This window comes from Schistocerca americana, chromosome 9 (genome assembly GCF_021461395.2).
Source record: "Schistocerca americana isolate TAMUIC-IGC-003095 chromosome 9, iqSchAmer2.1, whole genome shotgun sequence".
Taxonomy (NCBI): domain Eukaryota; kingdom Metazoa; phylum Arthropoda; class Insecta; order Orthoptera; family Acrididae; genus Schistocerca; species Schistocerca americana.
The window spans coordinates 34106778-34119478 of NC_060127.1; the positions used below are offsets into that span (position 1 = coordinate 34106778).

The 12701-nt window shown below is 44.9% G+C and overlaps 1 protein-coding gene across 1 annotated transcript in view; it reads right to left on the bottom strand.

Annotated features, from left to right (window-relative positions):
• LOC124551235 overlaps positions 1–12701 on the bottom strand; it is a 343125-nt gene that overhangs the window by 87475 nt on the left and 242949 nt on the right. Inside the window, exons 21-22 of the mRNA XM_047126229.1 lie at positions 11755–11942; positions 3058–3235 (exon numbers count right to left, since the gene is read on the bottom strand). Of these exons, the coding sequence (XP_046982185.1) occupies positions 3058–3235; positions 11755–11942 (366 nt within the window). The remainder of the gene's footprint in view (positions 1–3057; positions 3236–11754; positions 11943–12701) is intronic.

Sequence of the window (12701 nt, forward strand, 5' to 3'; positions counted from 1 at the left end):
ACATTTGCAATGGTTTATCTCACGCTTACATTAACGTGTGAACTTGCGATGTTAATTACTTTAATATGTTACCTAGACAAATCTATTCCCGAAGTTTCATTGCTCTACATTTTGTGTTACGATTTTTTTTTCGTCAGTGTATAAGGAACACGATGGACCTAAAACTGAACCGTGTGGGTCTCCTTTTGTGTGTTTTCCCCCATAACTTAAATTTTCCACCTTTCTGCATTCTCCTTGTTAAGTATTACACTGAAGCGCCAAAGAAACTTCTATAGATAAGCGTATTGAAATACAGAGATACGTAAACAGGCAACGCCTATGTAAGACAACAAGTATCTCGCACAGTTGTTAGACCGGTTACTGCTGCTACAATGGCAGGTTATCAACATTTATCTGAGTCTGAACGTAGTGTTATAGTTGGCGCACGAGCGATGGGACACACCGTTTCCGAAGTAGCGATGAAGTGGGGATTTTCCCGTACGACGATTTCACGAGTGTACGTGAATATTACGGATCTGGTAAAACATCGAAACTCTGACATAAATGTGGCTGGCAAAAGATCCTGCAAAAACAGATTTCAATGCTGGGCCATCAACAATTGTTAGCGTGCGAACAATTCAACGAAACAACATCGATATGGGCTTTCGGAGCCGAAGGTCCACTCGTGTACCCTTGATGACTGGACAACACAAAGCTTTACTCCTCGCCTGGGTCAGTCAACATTGATATTGGACTGTTGATGTCTGGAAACATGTTGCCTGGGCGCACGAATCTGATTTCAAATTGTATCAAGCGGAAAGACGTGTATGGGTGTGGAGGCAACCTCATGAATCCATGGATCCTGCATGTCAACAGGAGATTGTCGAAGCTGGTGGAGACTAGTGTGGGGCGTGTGGGGACCCTGATACGTCTAGATACGACTCTGACAGGTGACACGTACATAAACATCCTGTCTCATCACCTGCATTCATTCATGTCCATTGTGAAATTCCAGCAGGACAATGCGACATCCCAGACATCCAGAATTGCTGCAGAGTGGCTTGGCTCCATGAACACTTTTCTGAGTTTAAACACTTCCACTGACCACCAAAATGTCTGACATGAACATTGAGTATATGTGAGACGTCTCTGAACGTGCTGTTTGTAGGAGATCTCCACCCTCTCGTACTCTTACGGATTTATGAACAGCCCTGCATGATTCATGGTTTCAGCTCTCTCCAGGACTACTTCAGCCACTAGTCGAGGCCATGCCACGTCATGTTGCAGTACTTCTGTGCGCTCGCGAGGACCCTACACGATATTACGCCCATGTACTAGTTTCTTTGGCTCTTCAGTGTATTACCTAGACAAATGTATTCTCGAAGTTTTATTACTCTACATTATATGCTACGATTTTTTTTGTCAGTGTATATGGAACACAATGGACCCAAAATTGAACCGTGTTGGACTCCTTTTGTGAATTTTCCCCCCATCACTAAAATGTTCTACCTTTCTGCATTCCATCTGTTAAGTATTATACACTACTGGCCACTAAAAATTGCTACACCAAGAAAAAATGCAGATGATAAACGGGTATTCATTGGACAAATGTATTACACTAGAACTGACATGTGATTACATTTTCACGCTATTTGGGTGCATATATCCTGAGAAATCAGTACCCAGAACAACAACCTCTGGCCGTAATAACGGCCTTGATACTCCTCGGCACAGAGTCAAACAGAGCTTGGATGGCGTGTACAGGTACAGCTGCCCATGCAGCTTCAACACGATACCACAGTTCATCAAGAGTAGTGGCTGGCGTATTGTGACGAGCCAGTTGCTCGGCCACCATTCACCAGACGTTTACAATTGGTGAGAGATCTGGAGAATGTGCTGGCCAGGGCAGCAGTCGAACATTTTCTGTATCCAGAAAGGCCCGTACAGGACCTGCAACATGCGGTCGTGCATTATCCTGCTGAAATGTAGGGTTTCGCAGGGATCGAATGAAGGGTACAGCCACGGGTCGTAACATCTAAAATGTAACGTTCACTGTTCGAAGTGCCGTCAATGCGAACAAGAGGTGACCGAGACGTGTAACCAATGGCCCCCCATACCATCACGCCGGGTGATACGCCAGTATGGAGATGACGAATACACGCTTCCAATGTGCGTTCGCCGCGATGTCGCCAAACACGGATGCGACCATCATGATGCTGTAAACAGAACCTGGATTAATCCGAAAAAATGACGTTTTGCCATTCGTGCACCCAGGTTCGTCGTCGAGTACACCACCGCAGGCGCTCCAGTCTGTGATGCAGCGTCAAGGGTAACCGCAGCCACGGTCTCCGAGCGGATAGTCCATGCTGCTGCAAACGTCGTCGAACTGTTCGTGCAGATGATTGTTGTCTTGCAAACGTTCCTATCTGCTGAGTCAGGGATCGAGATGTGGCTGCACGATCCGTTACAGCCATGCGGATAAGATGCCTGTCATCTCGACTGCAAGCGATACGAGGCCGTTGGGACCCAGCACGGCGTTCCGTATTACCTTCCTGAACCCACCGATTCCATATTCTGCTAACAGTCATTGGATCTCGACCAACGCGAGTAGCAATGTCGCGATACGATAAACTGCAATCGCGACAGGCTACAATCCGACCTTTGTCAAAGTCGGAAACGTGATGGTACGTATTTCTCCTCCTTACACGCGGCATCACAACAACGTTTCACCAGACAACGCCGGTCAACTGCTGTTTGTGTATGAGAAATCGGTTGGAAACTTTCCTCATGTCAGCACGTTGTAGGTGTCGTCAGCGGCGCCAGCCTTGTGAGAATGCTCTGAAAAGCTAATCATTTGCATATCACAGCATCTTCTTCCTGTCTGTTAAATTTCGCATCTGTAGCACGTCATATTCGTGGTGTAGCATTTTTAATGGCCAGTAGTGTAGAAACCTGGTTAGCATAAAGCTATCAGTTCCATAGAGCTTACGTGTTTCTAAGAGAATAACACGATTTATGGAATCGAACGCCTTGTAAACATCACAAAGTAATTACCAATTGGTGGAAGGAGTGACTGACCTCTGGCCGGTGATCTTCTTCTTGTTGGGCTGACGGAGGTGCATCTCCCAGCCGTCGCCCTGGTAGGTGGTCCTGGGGAAGGGCTCCAGCGGCTGCGACACGTCCTCGTCGAACAGTGGCGTCGGCGGCGTCTCTTGGGAGTCCGTGCGCTGCAGCATCCCGTCCGGCACCTCTGCCCCTGTTTGTGGAATGCGATACGATCACCACGCAGCGCAGAAAATCCCGAGTCTGGCGGTGAAACTGCTTCAGACCTACTGGGGACTGTGGAATACGAGGGCTATCCACAAAGTACATTACGTTTTGGAATTAAAAATAAATAAAGTATTGGAAATTTTTTTTATTATATACAGATGAAATCCACTCTTAAATACTACTATTCTACATAGTTGCCACTTAAATTAAGGCACTTATCGTAGCGATGGACGAGCCTGGAAATTCCTTCGTCGTAAAATTCGGCCGCCTGCGCCTTCAACCACGTGGTTACCTCTTCTTTTGGGACAGAAAAGGTGTGATTTTTGTGGATTTCCTGGAAAGAGGCACTACAATAAACTCTCAAAGGTATTGCTAAACTCTGCACAACCTCAGAAGAGCAGTACAAAACAAGCGCCGTGGAAAGTTGGGCTCAAAGATCTTGCTGATTCACGACAACGCCCGGGCCCACACGGCAAATGCCACTCGTGAAGTTCTCGAATCTCTTAAGTGGGAGTTGTTTCCTCATCCGCCGTACAGTCCCGACCTGGCACCGAGCGACTTCCACTTATTCCCAGCAATGAAGAAGTGGTTGGCTATGCAGCGTTTTGATGACGACGCACAACTTTAAGAAGAGGTAACCACGTGGTTGAAGGCACAGGCGGCCGAATTTTACGACGAAGGAATTTCCAAGCTCGTCCATCGCTACTATAAGTGCCTTAATTTAAATGGCAACTATGTAGAAAAGTAGTATTTAAGAGTGGATTTCATCTGTATATAATAAAAAAAATTCCAATACTTTATTTATTTTTAATTCCAAAACGTAATGTACTTTGTGGATAGCCCTCGTACTGAGGGTAGTCCCAAAAGTAAAGTTTATTTTTTTATAAGTACATAGACTTGTTTATTTTTACAATGGTTTACATCAGTTTACAGCTTTAAAACTGAGCTATTTTTCGACATAATCACCATTTCTGTCGCTGCATTTCTGTAGACGCTGTGGCATTTTTTGTATGTCCATTTCATACCAGCTCGCCGTCGTGCTGTTCAGAAAGTTATGAACCTTTTCTTTCATCCTGTCGTCAGAGCTGAATCTCTATCCGGCCAAATGTTCTTTATAATATAATAAAATAGTGGATTAAGTGATAATAAAATGTTGAATTGCGTGGCTTTTTAAAATGTACTGAATTCATGAGATTAATTTTTCGGCATGAATGACAAGCACAATAAGCTGAGCTATGCCTGGAAATAAGTTCGTATTAGTTCATATTATTTTGTAGGGCGAAGTAGTTTCTTTCTCCGCTGTAGATTTGTGCTTACCATTCTGTATAATGCTACGTTTGGTCGCCGTGTTCACTTTCGAAGTCTTGACCGTGTTCCCGTTGAGCTTATCGGATCTTCGTAATTTTCCAAAGCACACTTCAGTTCTTGTAATTATCGTACTATTTTAAATAACAACTCACACGACCTTTCTGTTAAAAACAATACTGTTTTTTTCTAAACGGTGCACATATGAAATACATACTCCTCACTTATTCATAGCGACCCCAAAATGGCGGTCTACAATTACTCGCTAAAATGGCCTGCTTCTCCCTCGTTCACTAGCTGAGCGCGAATCCTTCCTTCCTCCTCCTGGTACAAGAAAACCACCTCTGTTTTTTAACAACTGAAAGTCAAAAATATATGACGGTAGGCATAGGCTCCATGATGGGCTACCGCTTCATCTTCTCTCTTTGCCTTCAAAGAAGACGAAAACATAAAGGAAATGCAATAGGTTTATCACACCTTTTAACTTAGGGAACAGGTTATAGTCACTGGGTGTCGAGTCAGGACTATAGGGTGGGTGATTATGTTCCACTGAAACTGTTGCAGGAGAGCAACGGTTTGCCGAGCGATGTGTGGGCGAGCGTTGTCACGGAGATTGTGTACGCCCTAGCTCAACATTCCTCTTCTCCGGTTCTGAATTGCCTGTTTGAGTTTTTTCAGAGTCTCACAGTACCTGTCAGCGTTAATTGTGGTCCCAGTGGGCATAAAGTCGATTAACAATACCCCTTTCCGATCACAAAAAGCTGTTATGACTTTACCGGGAGACTGCGTTTGTTTGAATTTCCGCGGCTTTGGCGAAGAAGGATGCCGCCACTGGCGTGATTGTTGCTTGGTCTCAGGTGTAAAGTGGTATGGCCAGATTTCGTCACCCGTGACAATTGAGTCCAGAAAGTTGTCCTGTTCGGCTGCAAGGTGGTGAACAAATACGCGCGAAGCATCAAGTCATTGCTGCATGTGGTCCTCAGTCAGCATGCGTGGCACCCATCTTGCGCACACCTTCCGGTAGTTCAATGTTTCCGTTAAAATTCCGTGAGCGGTGCTTCGGGAAACCTCAGGAACCAACGTGCAGAGATCATCCAGGGTGATCCGCCGATCTTCACGCGTGCTTTGCTCAACCTTCAACACTGTCTCCTCAGAAATTGACGGTCTCCCGCTCCTTAGTTCGTCGTGAATTTCGATCCGACCAGCTGCAAACTCTCTACTACACCACTTACGAACATGTTTGACATCCATGTTCGACTCACCATACACTTCCGTCAACTGGGGATGGATTTCAATCGACGCAGTGCCCTTTGCGTTCAAAAACCGAATAACTGCGCGCAATTCGCACTTGGCGGTAACATCCAACGGGAGCTCCATTCTCAACGGCTGCCAAGCCAAGACTGAGCGCCTCAGCGCGGAGTGCGCATGTTTACACACAGCGCGTGAAGCACTCTTCATGACAGTGTGACCAACTGCCACACAAACAGAGTTCTGTACTTATAAAAAAAAAATAGGAGACCTTACTTTTGAGATTATCCTCGTACTTTAGTGCACGGCTATCAGTGAGTATTTATTTGGATTCCGTACCACAATCGGTAAGGGCGAAACCCTTTAGCATCACTTTGTTGTCCGTCTGTCTATCCAACTGTTAATAACCCATTTTCCCAGGAACGGGTAGATTTATCAAGTTGAAATTTGAATCTCACACTAATGTGTATATTCGCTTGGCGATGTAAAAAACTGAAGCTCCTACGTCAATGCAATCAAAAGATACGGCCAATTATGTCAGGCATTGTGACTCTCGCAAACTCACTCAGAAATACCTATAGATTACTTACTGTTGGCTTAGATACTGAAATTTGGCAAGAAGCACTGATTCATAGTACAAGTTAAGGGAGGAAGTCAGAAAATTTTTAATTTGTAATTACACGACACGAAAAAATATTTGTCATTTTTTATCCGACCTAACAATTGAAGTTAAAACAATCAGTTATAAAACCTGCTACAGTTGTAAGGGTAAATTGTTCCTGAAAAGCAAAACGCAGCGCATGTTCAGGACTACTTTTTATTTCACGAACATTGCAGTGTCATGAGTTTAGAAGCGACAAAGAATTTGTTACGTATATAGATTATGCTGTGCTATTTGTAATGCTTTATTCGTTGAGAGAAATTCCAATTTGGTTGCTGATCATGACAATTAGATGACTACTCTGGCATGTTTATTACTCAGTAGCCTTATGTGCCATGGTTAGAGTTCACTTATGTCCTCAACATTTTGTAGCCCTTTGCGAAGGAAAGTTTCAGCTACTATCTTCGTAAAACACATCCTGATAAAAATACAAACACTTGTTAACTTCTGTCGCTATATGCATCTTTCGCATAGATGTGCGTTTCTAGGAACAAATGTTACACCTCGTCCTCCTCATGATATCCTCGTATAGAGCAAATTCGTATGACAGGCTTTAGATTATGACACATTCGATATGCCTGTGATCATTGGCGATGATATGGCGCAGACGAATAGCAAAATTCTGCATGACCCGCTGAAGTGTTGAAACATCGATGATGCCGATGACATTCTAAATTGCTGTTTTAGCAAAGCAATGGTTTTGGGGTTATTGCTGTACACCTTGTCTTTAATATAGCCCCACAAAAAGAAGTCGTATGTTTTCAGATCCGGCGGCCAATCGAGGCCCATGCCAGTGGCCTCTGGGTGCCCTAGAGCCAGAATGCGGTCCCCAAAGTGCTCCCCCCCCCCTTCCCCCCGGGACATCAAACACACTACTGTTTCGATGGGGTAAAACTCCGTCTTGCATGAACCTCACCTTTTCGAAATCAGGGTCACTTTGCATATTGGGGATGAAATAATCTTCCAAAATCTTCATGTACCGTTCGGTGGTCACCGTGCCATCAAGGAACATCACTCCGATTATCCCACAGCTGGACACTGCACACCCGTTGAGGGGGAAAAGACTTCTTGATCGCGAAATGCGGATTCTTAGTCTCTTCCTCCCCCCCCCTCCCCCCCACCCCACCCAAGTGCGCCAATTTTGGTTATTAACGAAACCATCCAAATGAAAGTGGGCTTCGTCGCTAAACCAAATCATACACGCACGTACTAATTCTCATCATGCCCCGTGGCCAACAGTGCAGTTTGAACGTCCTAATGCAAACCGTTCGTGTGTGTGGTTCTTAGCCTAAGTTAGTTTAATTAGTGTGTAATCCCAGGGACCGATGACCTCAGCAGTTTGGTCCCTTAGGAATTCACACACATCTGAACATTTTTTTATTTCATATAGTGCAATAACTGTCACCCTGTATATGCATAGGTTTCGATATTCACACCTGTGTACACTCGATGATATGGATAGCACTTGAAAACTTACATTTTTCTAGTCACCCGTTTTTTGGGACAACTACATCATGTGTTGACGACAGAAGTTTGATCCACAAGTGAGCTTTTTCCATTATCTTTTCAGAAACACTACTCATTGTTTTACTTAGTATAGTTGGATGAATCCGCATTTCTTCTGCTATGCTGGTCTGGAAACCTTGACCAGCTACATACCCAAAGAAAATCTTCCCCCTCCGCTCCGATGATAGTAGTTCACCTCCTATTTCCCTGTGCCTGTGAGAAAATGATTCATAATCCATTGAACACTTTCTTTGTTGAAACGATACCGAGTTTTACAATGCTCTCCAGTTGGACATCGACGCAATCTGCTGCAGTTTTCGCGGCGTGCACGAGCTGCTAGTTGAGCCATATCTGCGCTCCCCAAATGGGAGTCTACTGCTGACCAGCCTCCACAGTGCAGAAGCTATTGCATCCCGAATGAACACAGAGCTTCTCTTTATTCATAGAGTTTATCTAATGACGAAGCCAGAGCCTAAGGCGTAGGAAAAGCTTCTTTCTCCTTTTCGTCTCCACAAGCTGGAGCATCCCTCCATATTTTATTCATAAATTTCAAAGCCTGAACTTCAAAATTCGAAGTAAAAGCATTTGCTTTGCTTTATTCACATCACCGAATAGGTCCCTGGGCACAGAGGGTGAGGCCATCAGAAGGTGGTTGGGTGAATGTCCACGATTTGTTGGGAGCAGGGAAATCATCCACAGCTGTCAAACCTGACATGTGGCACCGTGCTGATGTTCTCATTCGCGAAGATCGACACATTGCGAATCAGTAACGACCCAGTTGATTCAACAAGATAATACTCGGCCTCACGCAAGTTTGAGAGTTTCTGAACACATCATGGAACATAGTTGGACAGTGTCTGAAGTACCTCCCTCGGACTTGCACGTATTTGGACTATTAAAGAATAGCATTCATGGAAGGTATTTTGAGGACAACGAGGGTGCGATCCGCCCAGTGAAGACATGGCTTAGTGACGAAAAGGAGGACTGGTGCTAACACAGTATATCCATCCCTGCTTGTCACTGGAGCGAGGCTATAGCAATGGAAGGATATTACTAGGAAAATTAGGGTGTGCAGATAAAGCGTAATTCCTTCATGTGCGTAATTTTCATCATGTGGAATAGACGAGTGTCTAAGAAAACAATGTGGTAAATTACTTTCTGGGTGGCCCTCGAATGAATTTTATGGGTTTAGATTAGAGCAGGGTTGCAGCGTAATTAACTTGTGGCACTGAAGGATACACACTGTTAGTTAACTGTACTGTGTCCTTAAGTTTATACACTGTACACAGTAGTGACACAATACTTACCTAGCAGTAGCGAAGGACTGATACCACACTGAATTGTATTGCATCTTTCAGCTAATACTCTGAAGATGAGCAGAGAATTTGTGTGGAGAAATTTCTCTACAGAAGTGAAGGATTCACTCTGTGCTACACTATTGAATCCTTTAATTGGCGAAATGGATCACAGCAGAGCAGAGGTGTAGAATGATTGCCTTGCAGCGGTGAAAGATCGATACCAATCTGAGTAGCATCGGAATCTTTAGCTGAGTAGTGTCGTAGATTAGTTACCCTGAAGTGTTATATGAAGTATGAGGTGAGACAATAAAGTAATGAGACTTATTTTCTTTGCAATATGTGGCAACGCTGCAGGCTTGCGGAGGCACAATATCTTTGACCTTGGTCTTCAAGCTGCTTCTAGTCCAAGCAGCACATCGATGCGACTGCTCAGTCGTGAGTTGTGCTGTAATAAGTTAACACGTGTTTGTGTCTCTCGTCACGGAAATGGAACCGCATGATATTGCGCAGCGGTATGCCATTTCTTTTTGCGTTAAATTGGGTGAAAACATGTCAACTTACGGTAAGCTTCAGAAGGCTTTTGGAGAGGTGGTTATGTCAAGAGCTCAAGTTTTTCGTTGGCATAAAATTTTTAGCGAAGGCAGAACGAATGTTGAAGATTGAGACCGCAGTGGACGACCATCAACCTCACGGACGGATTTCAACTTGGCCAAGGTGCGTGAACTCGTGCGATCTGATTGAAGATTATTCGTGAAAATGATTGCAGAAGAAATGAACATCAATCGAGAAATGGTTCGTCTAATAACTGAAGATCTTGGTATTAGGAAGATTTGTGCAAAAATGGTATCCAAAAACCTCACACCACAACAGCGAGAAACACGGGAAAACGTGGCAGCCGATCTGTTAGAACAAACAGAAATCAATCCAGAATTGTTGAGCCATGTTATCACTGGTGATGAAGTTGGTTTTTCCAGTAAGATCCAGAGACAAAACGGCAAAGTTCGCAATGGTGCTCAGAGGTATCACCCAGACCAAAACAAAGTTCGCATGTCAAAGTCAAAAGTGAAATGCATACTTGTGTGCGTATTTGATTTCAAGGGATTTGTTCATAAGGGGTGGGTGCCTCCTGGACAAACAGTTAACCAATATTACTAAAAAGAAATTTTGGAAAGACTTCATAAAAAGAGTTCTTCGTGTCCGTGCCAACATTGCTGATAATTGGATTCTGCATCACAATAATGCGCCATCCCATACTGCTCTGTCAGTACAGCAATTTTTAACCTCAAAACAAAGTTCACTACTACCACAGCCACCTTATTCACCAGATATCGCTCTGTGCGACTTTTTTTCTATTCCCAAGAGTCAAAACGGCGGTCAAGGGACACCATTTTCAAATAACACAAGACGTCCAAAAAGCTGAGACAAGGGTCTTTGAGATATTACAGAAGATGAGTTCCAGAAATGTTACCATCAATGGCAGAAGCGCTGGAAAAAGTGTGTGCAATCAGAAGGGAACTAATTTGAAGGCTACAACGCTAAACTTGACTAAAACGGTGAGCAACTTTTTTTTTTCCTTCAAATCAGTCTCATTACTTGAAAGTCTCTTCGGGTTTGCTGCCGGATCCTAAAATCAACTTGACTCGATATTTCGGCGATCCAGCTGGTCGCCATCTTCAGGAGACTGCTGCTTCTGCTGATGAGTCCCGCTGAGAAATGACGCCAGGCTGCAGATCGACGTCCTATATAGGCCACCCTTCAGTACACGGCGCATGCGCCGCCCATCACGGTTGCTGCCCTCCAAGACGGAGGTGGCGCCGCTCTTAGTGGAGCAATGCTGGCAACGATATATCGCAATCAAGGCCGCACCGAAGAACGTTCAGTTTTGATGCGAGACAATACAGGAAACTCATTGACTCTGTTGATTAAATTATCCGCCAACCTAATTTCAATCGCCTCTTTATAGACACTTCCAAAAACCGGAAATGTTGGCAACTACCACAGTTTCATCAACTTTCGTACTGTGTCCCTCATTTAAGCAGTGTTCTGCTACTGCCGATTTTTCTGACTGTTGTAGCCTCGTATAACGGCGATGTTCCACACACCTGTCATGCACTATGCGAATCGAACGGCTAACGTAAGCTTTCCCACACTGACACGGAATTTTGTACACCCCGGGTTTCCTAAGCCCCAAATCATCTTTCAAAGAGCCGAGTAGTGCCCTTATCTTAGAAGGTGGACGGATACACTCAATGTTAAAATTCCTTAAAATCTCAGCGGGACTCATTAGCAGAAGCAGCATTTTCCTGAAGATGGCGACCAGCTGGATCGCCGAAATATCGAGTCAAGTTGATCTTAGGATCCGCCAGCAAACCCGAAGAGACTTTCAAGACTTATTACGCCGAGAAAGCCTACGTAATCACAGTCTCATTGCTTTATTGCCGCACCTTGTATATTAGTTGGCTGAGTAGAGTTGTAGAGAGCAGTTACCTTGCGGCAGGGCAGGCTCCCCACCAGGTGCGGCGACGGCGGTGGCGGCGACGGCGACGCCAGCGTCCTCGCTGCTCTTGTCGAACGGGTTGAAGCGCGACGGTTCTGCCGCCGAAGGGGCGGGCAGCGGGCTCTTGGGGGGCGGGGCCAGCTGCGGAGCCACCTCGTTTGACTCTGCACCCTTAGGCCTGGGAACAGACAGAACAGATCGCGTCACACCTAACAACCACTCCGCAACAAACTTACAACTACTAAAATAATATCCTTAGCACAACTTGAGATATTTTGTCCTATACTGCCGAGCTTCACCTTGCATGCCCCAGAAGATCCATTATATTTGTCAATCCCATTCCTAACCATCCAGCCTTCTCTCACCCAACTACTCACTCATCCATCCCCTCCCCCCCTCTCTCTCAGCCACCTGTAACCTGTACTCCACATCCTTCCCTCACCCAAATGTTCCCACGTCCTTTCTTCCCTCACCAAAATGCTCGCGCTTCTATCCTTCCTTCGCCAAATTCCTCCCTCTTGCTACCTTCCCCCGCTCACACACTCGCTCTTCCAACCTTCTCTCACCAAACTGCTCACTTTTCTAAACTTCCAACCTTTCCTCACCCCTTCGTGCACCCTTCCAATCTTTCCTCACCCATACTCTCAATCCTTGATCCTTCTCTCATCCAACTAATCACTCGTCCATTCTTTACATGTAGCATTTGAGAAATCTTTCACGCAGGAGGATCGTACAAACATACCGCCGTGTGAGTATCGTACAGTTTCCCGTATGGAGGACATACTGATAAACATCCCTGGGGTTGTGAAGCAGCTGAATGGGTTGAAAATAAGTAAATCGCCAGGTCCTGATGGGATTCCAATTCGGTTTTACATATAGTACTCTACTGCATTGGCTCCTTAGCTTGCATTTATCTCGAATCTATTGCCCAACGTAA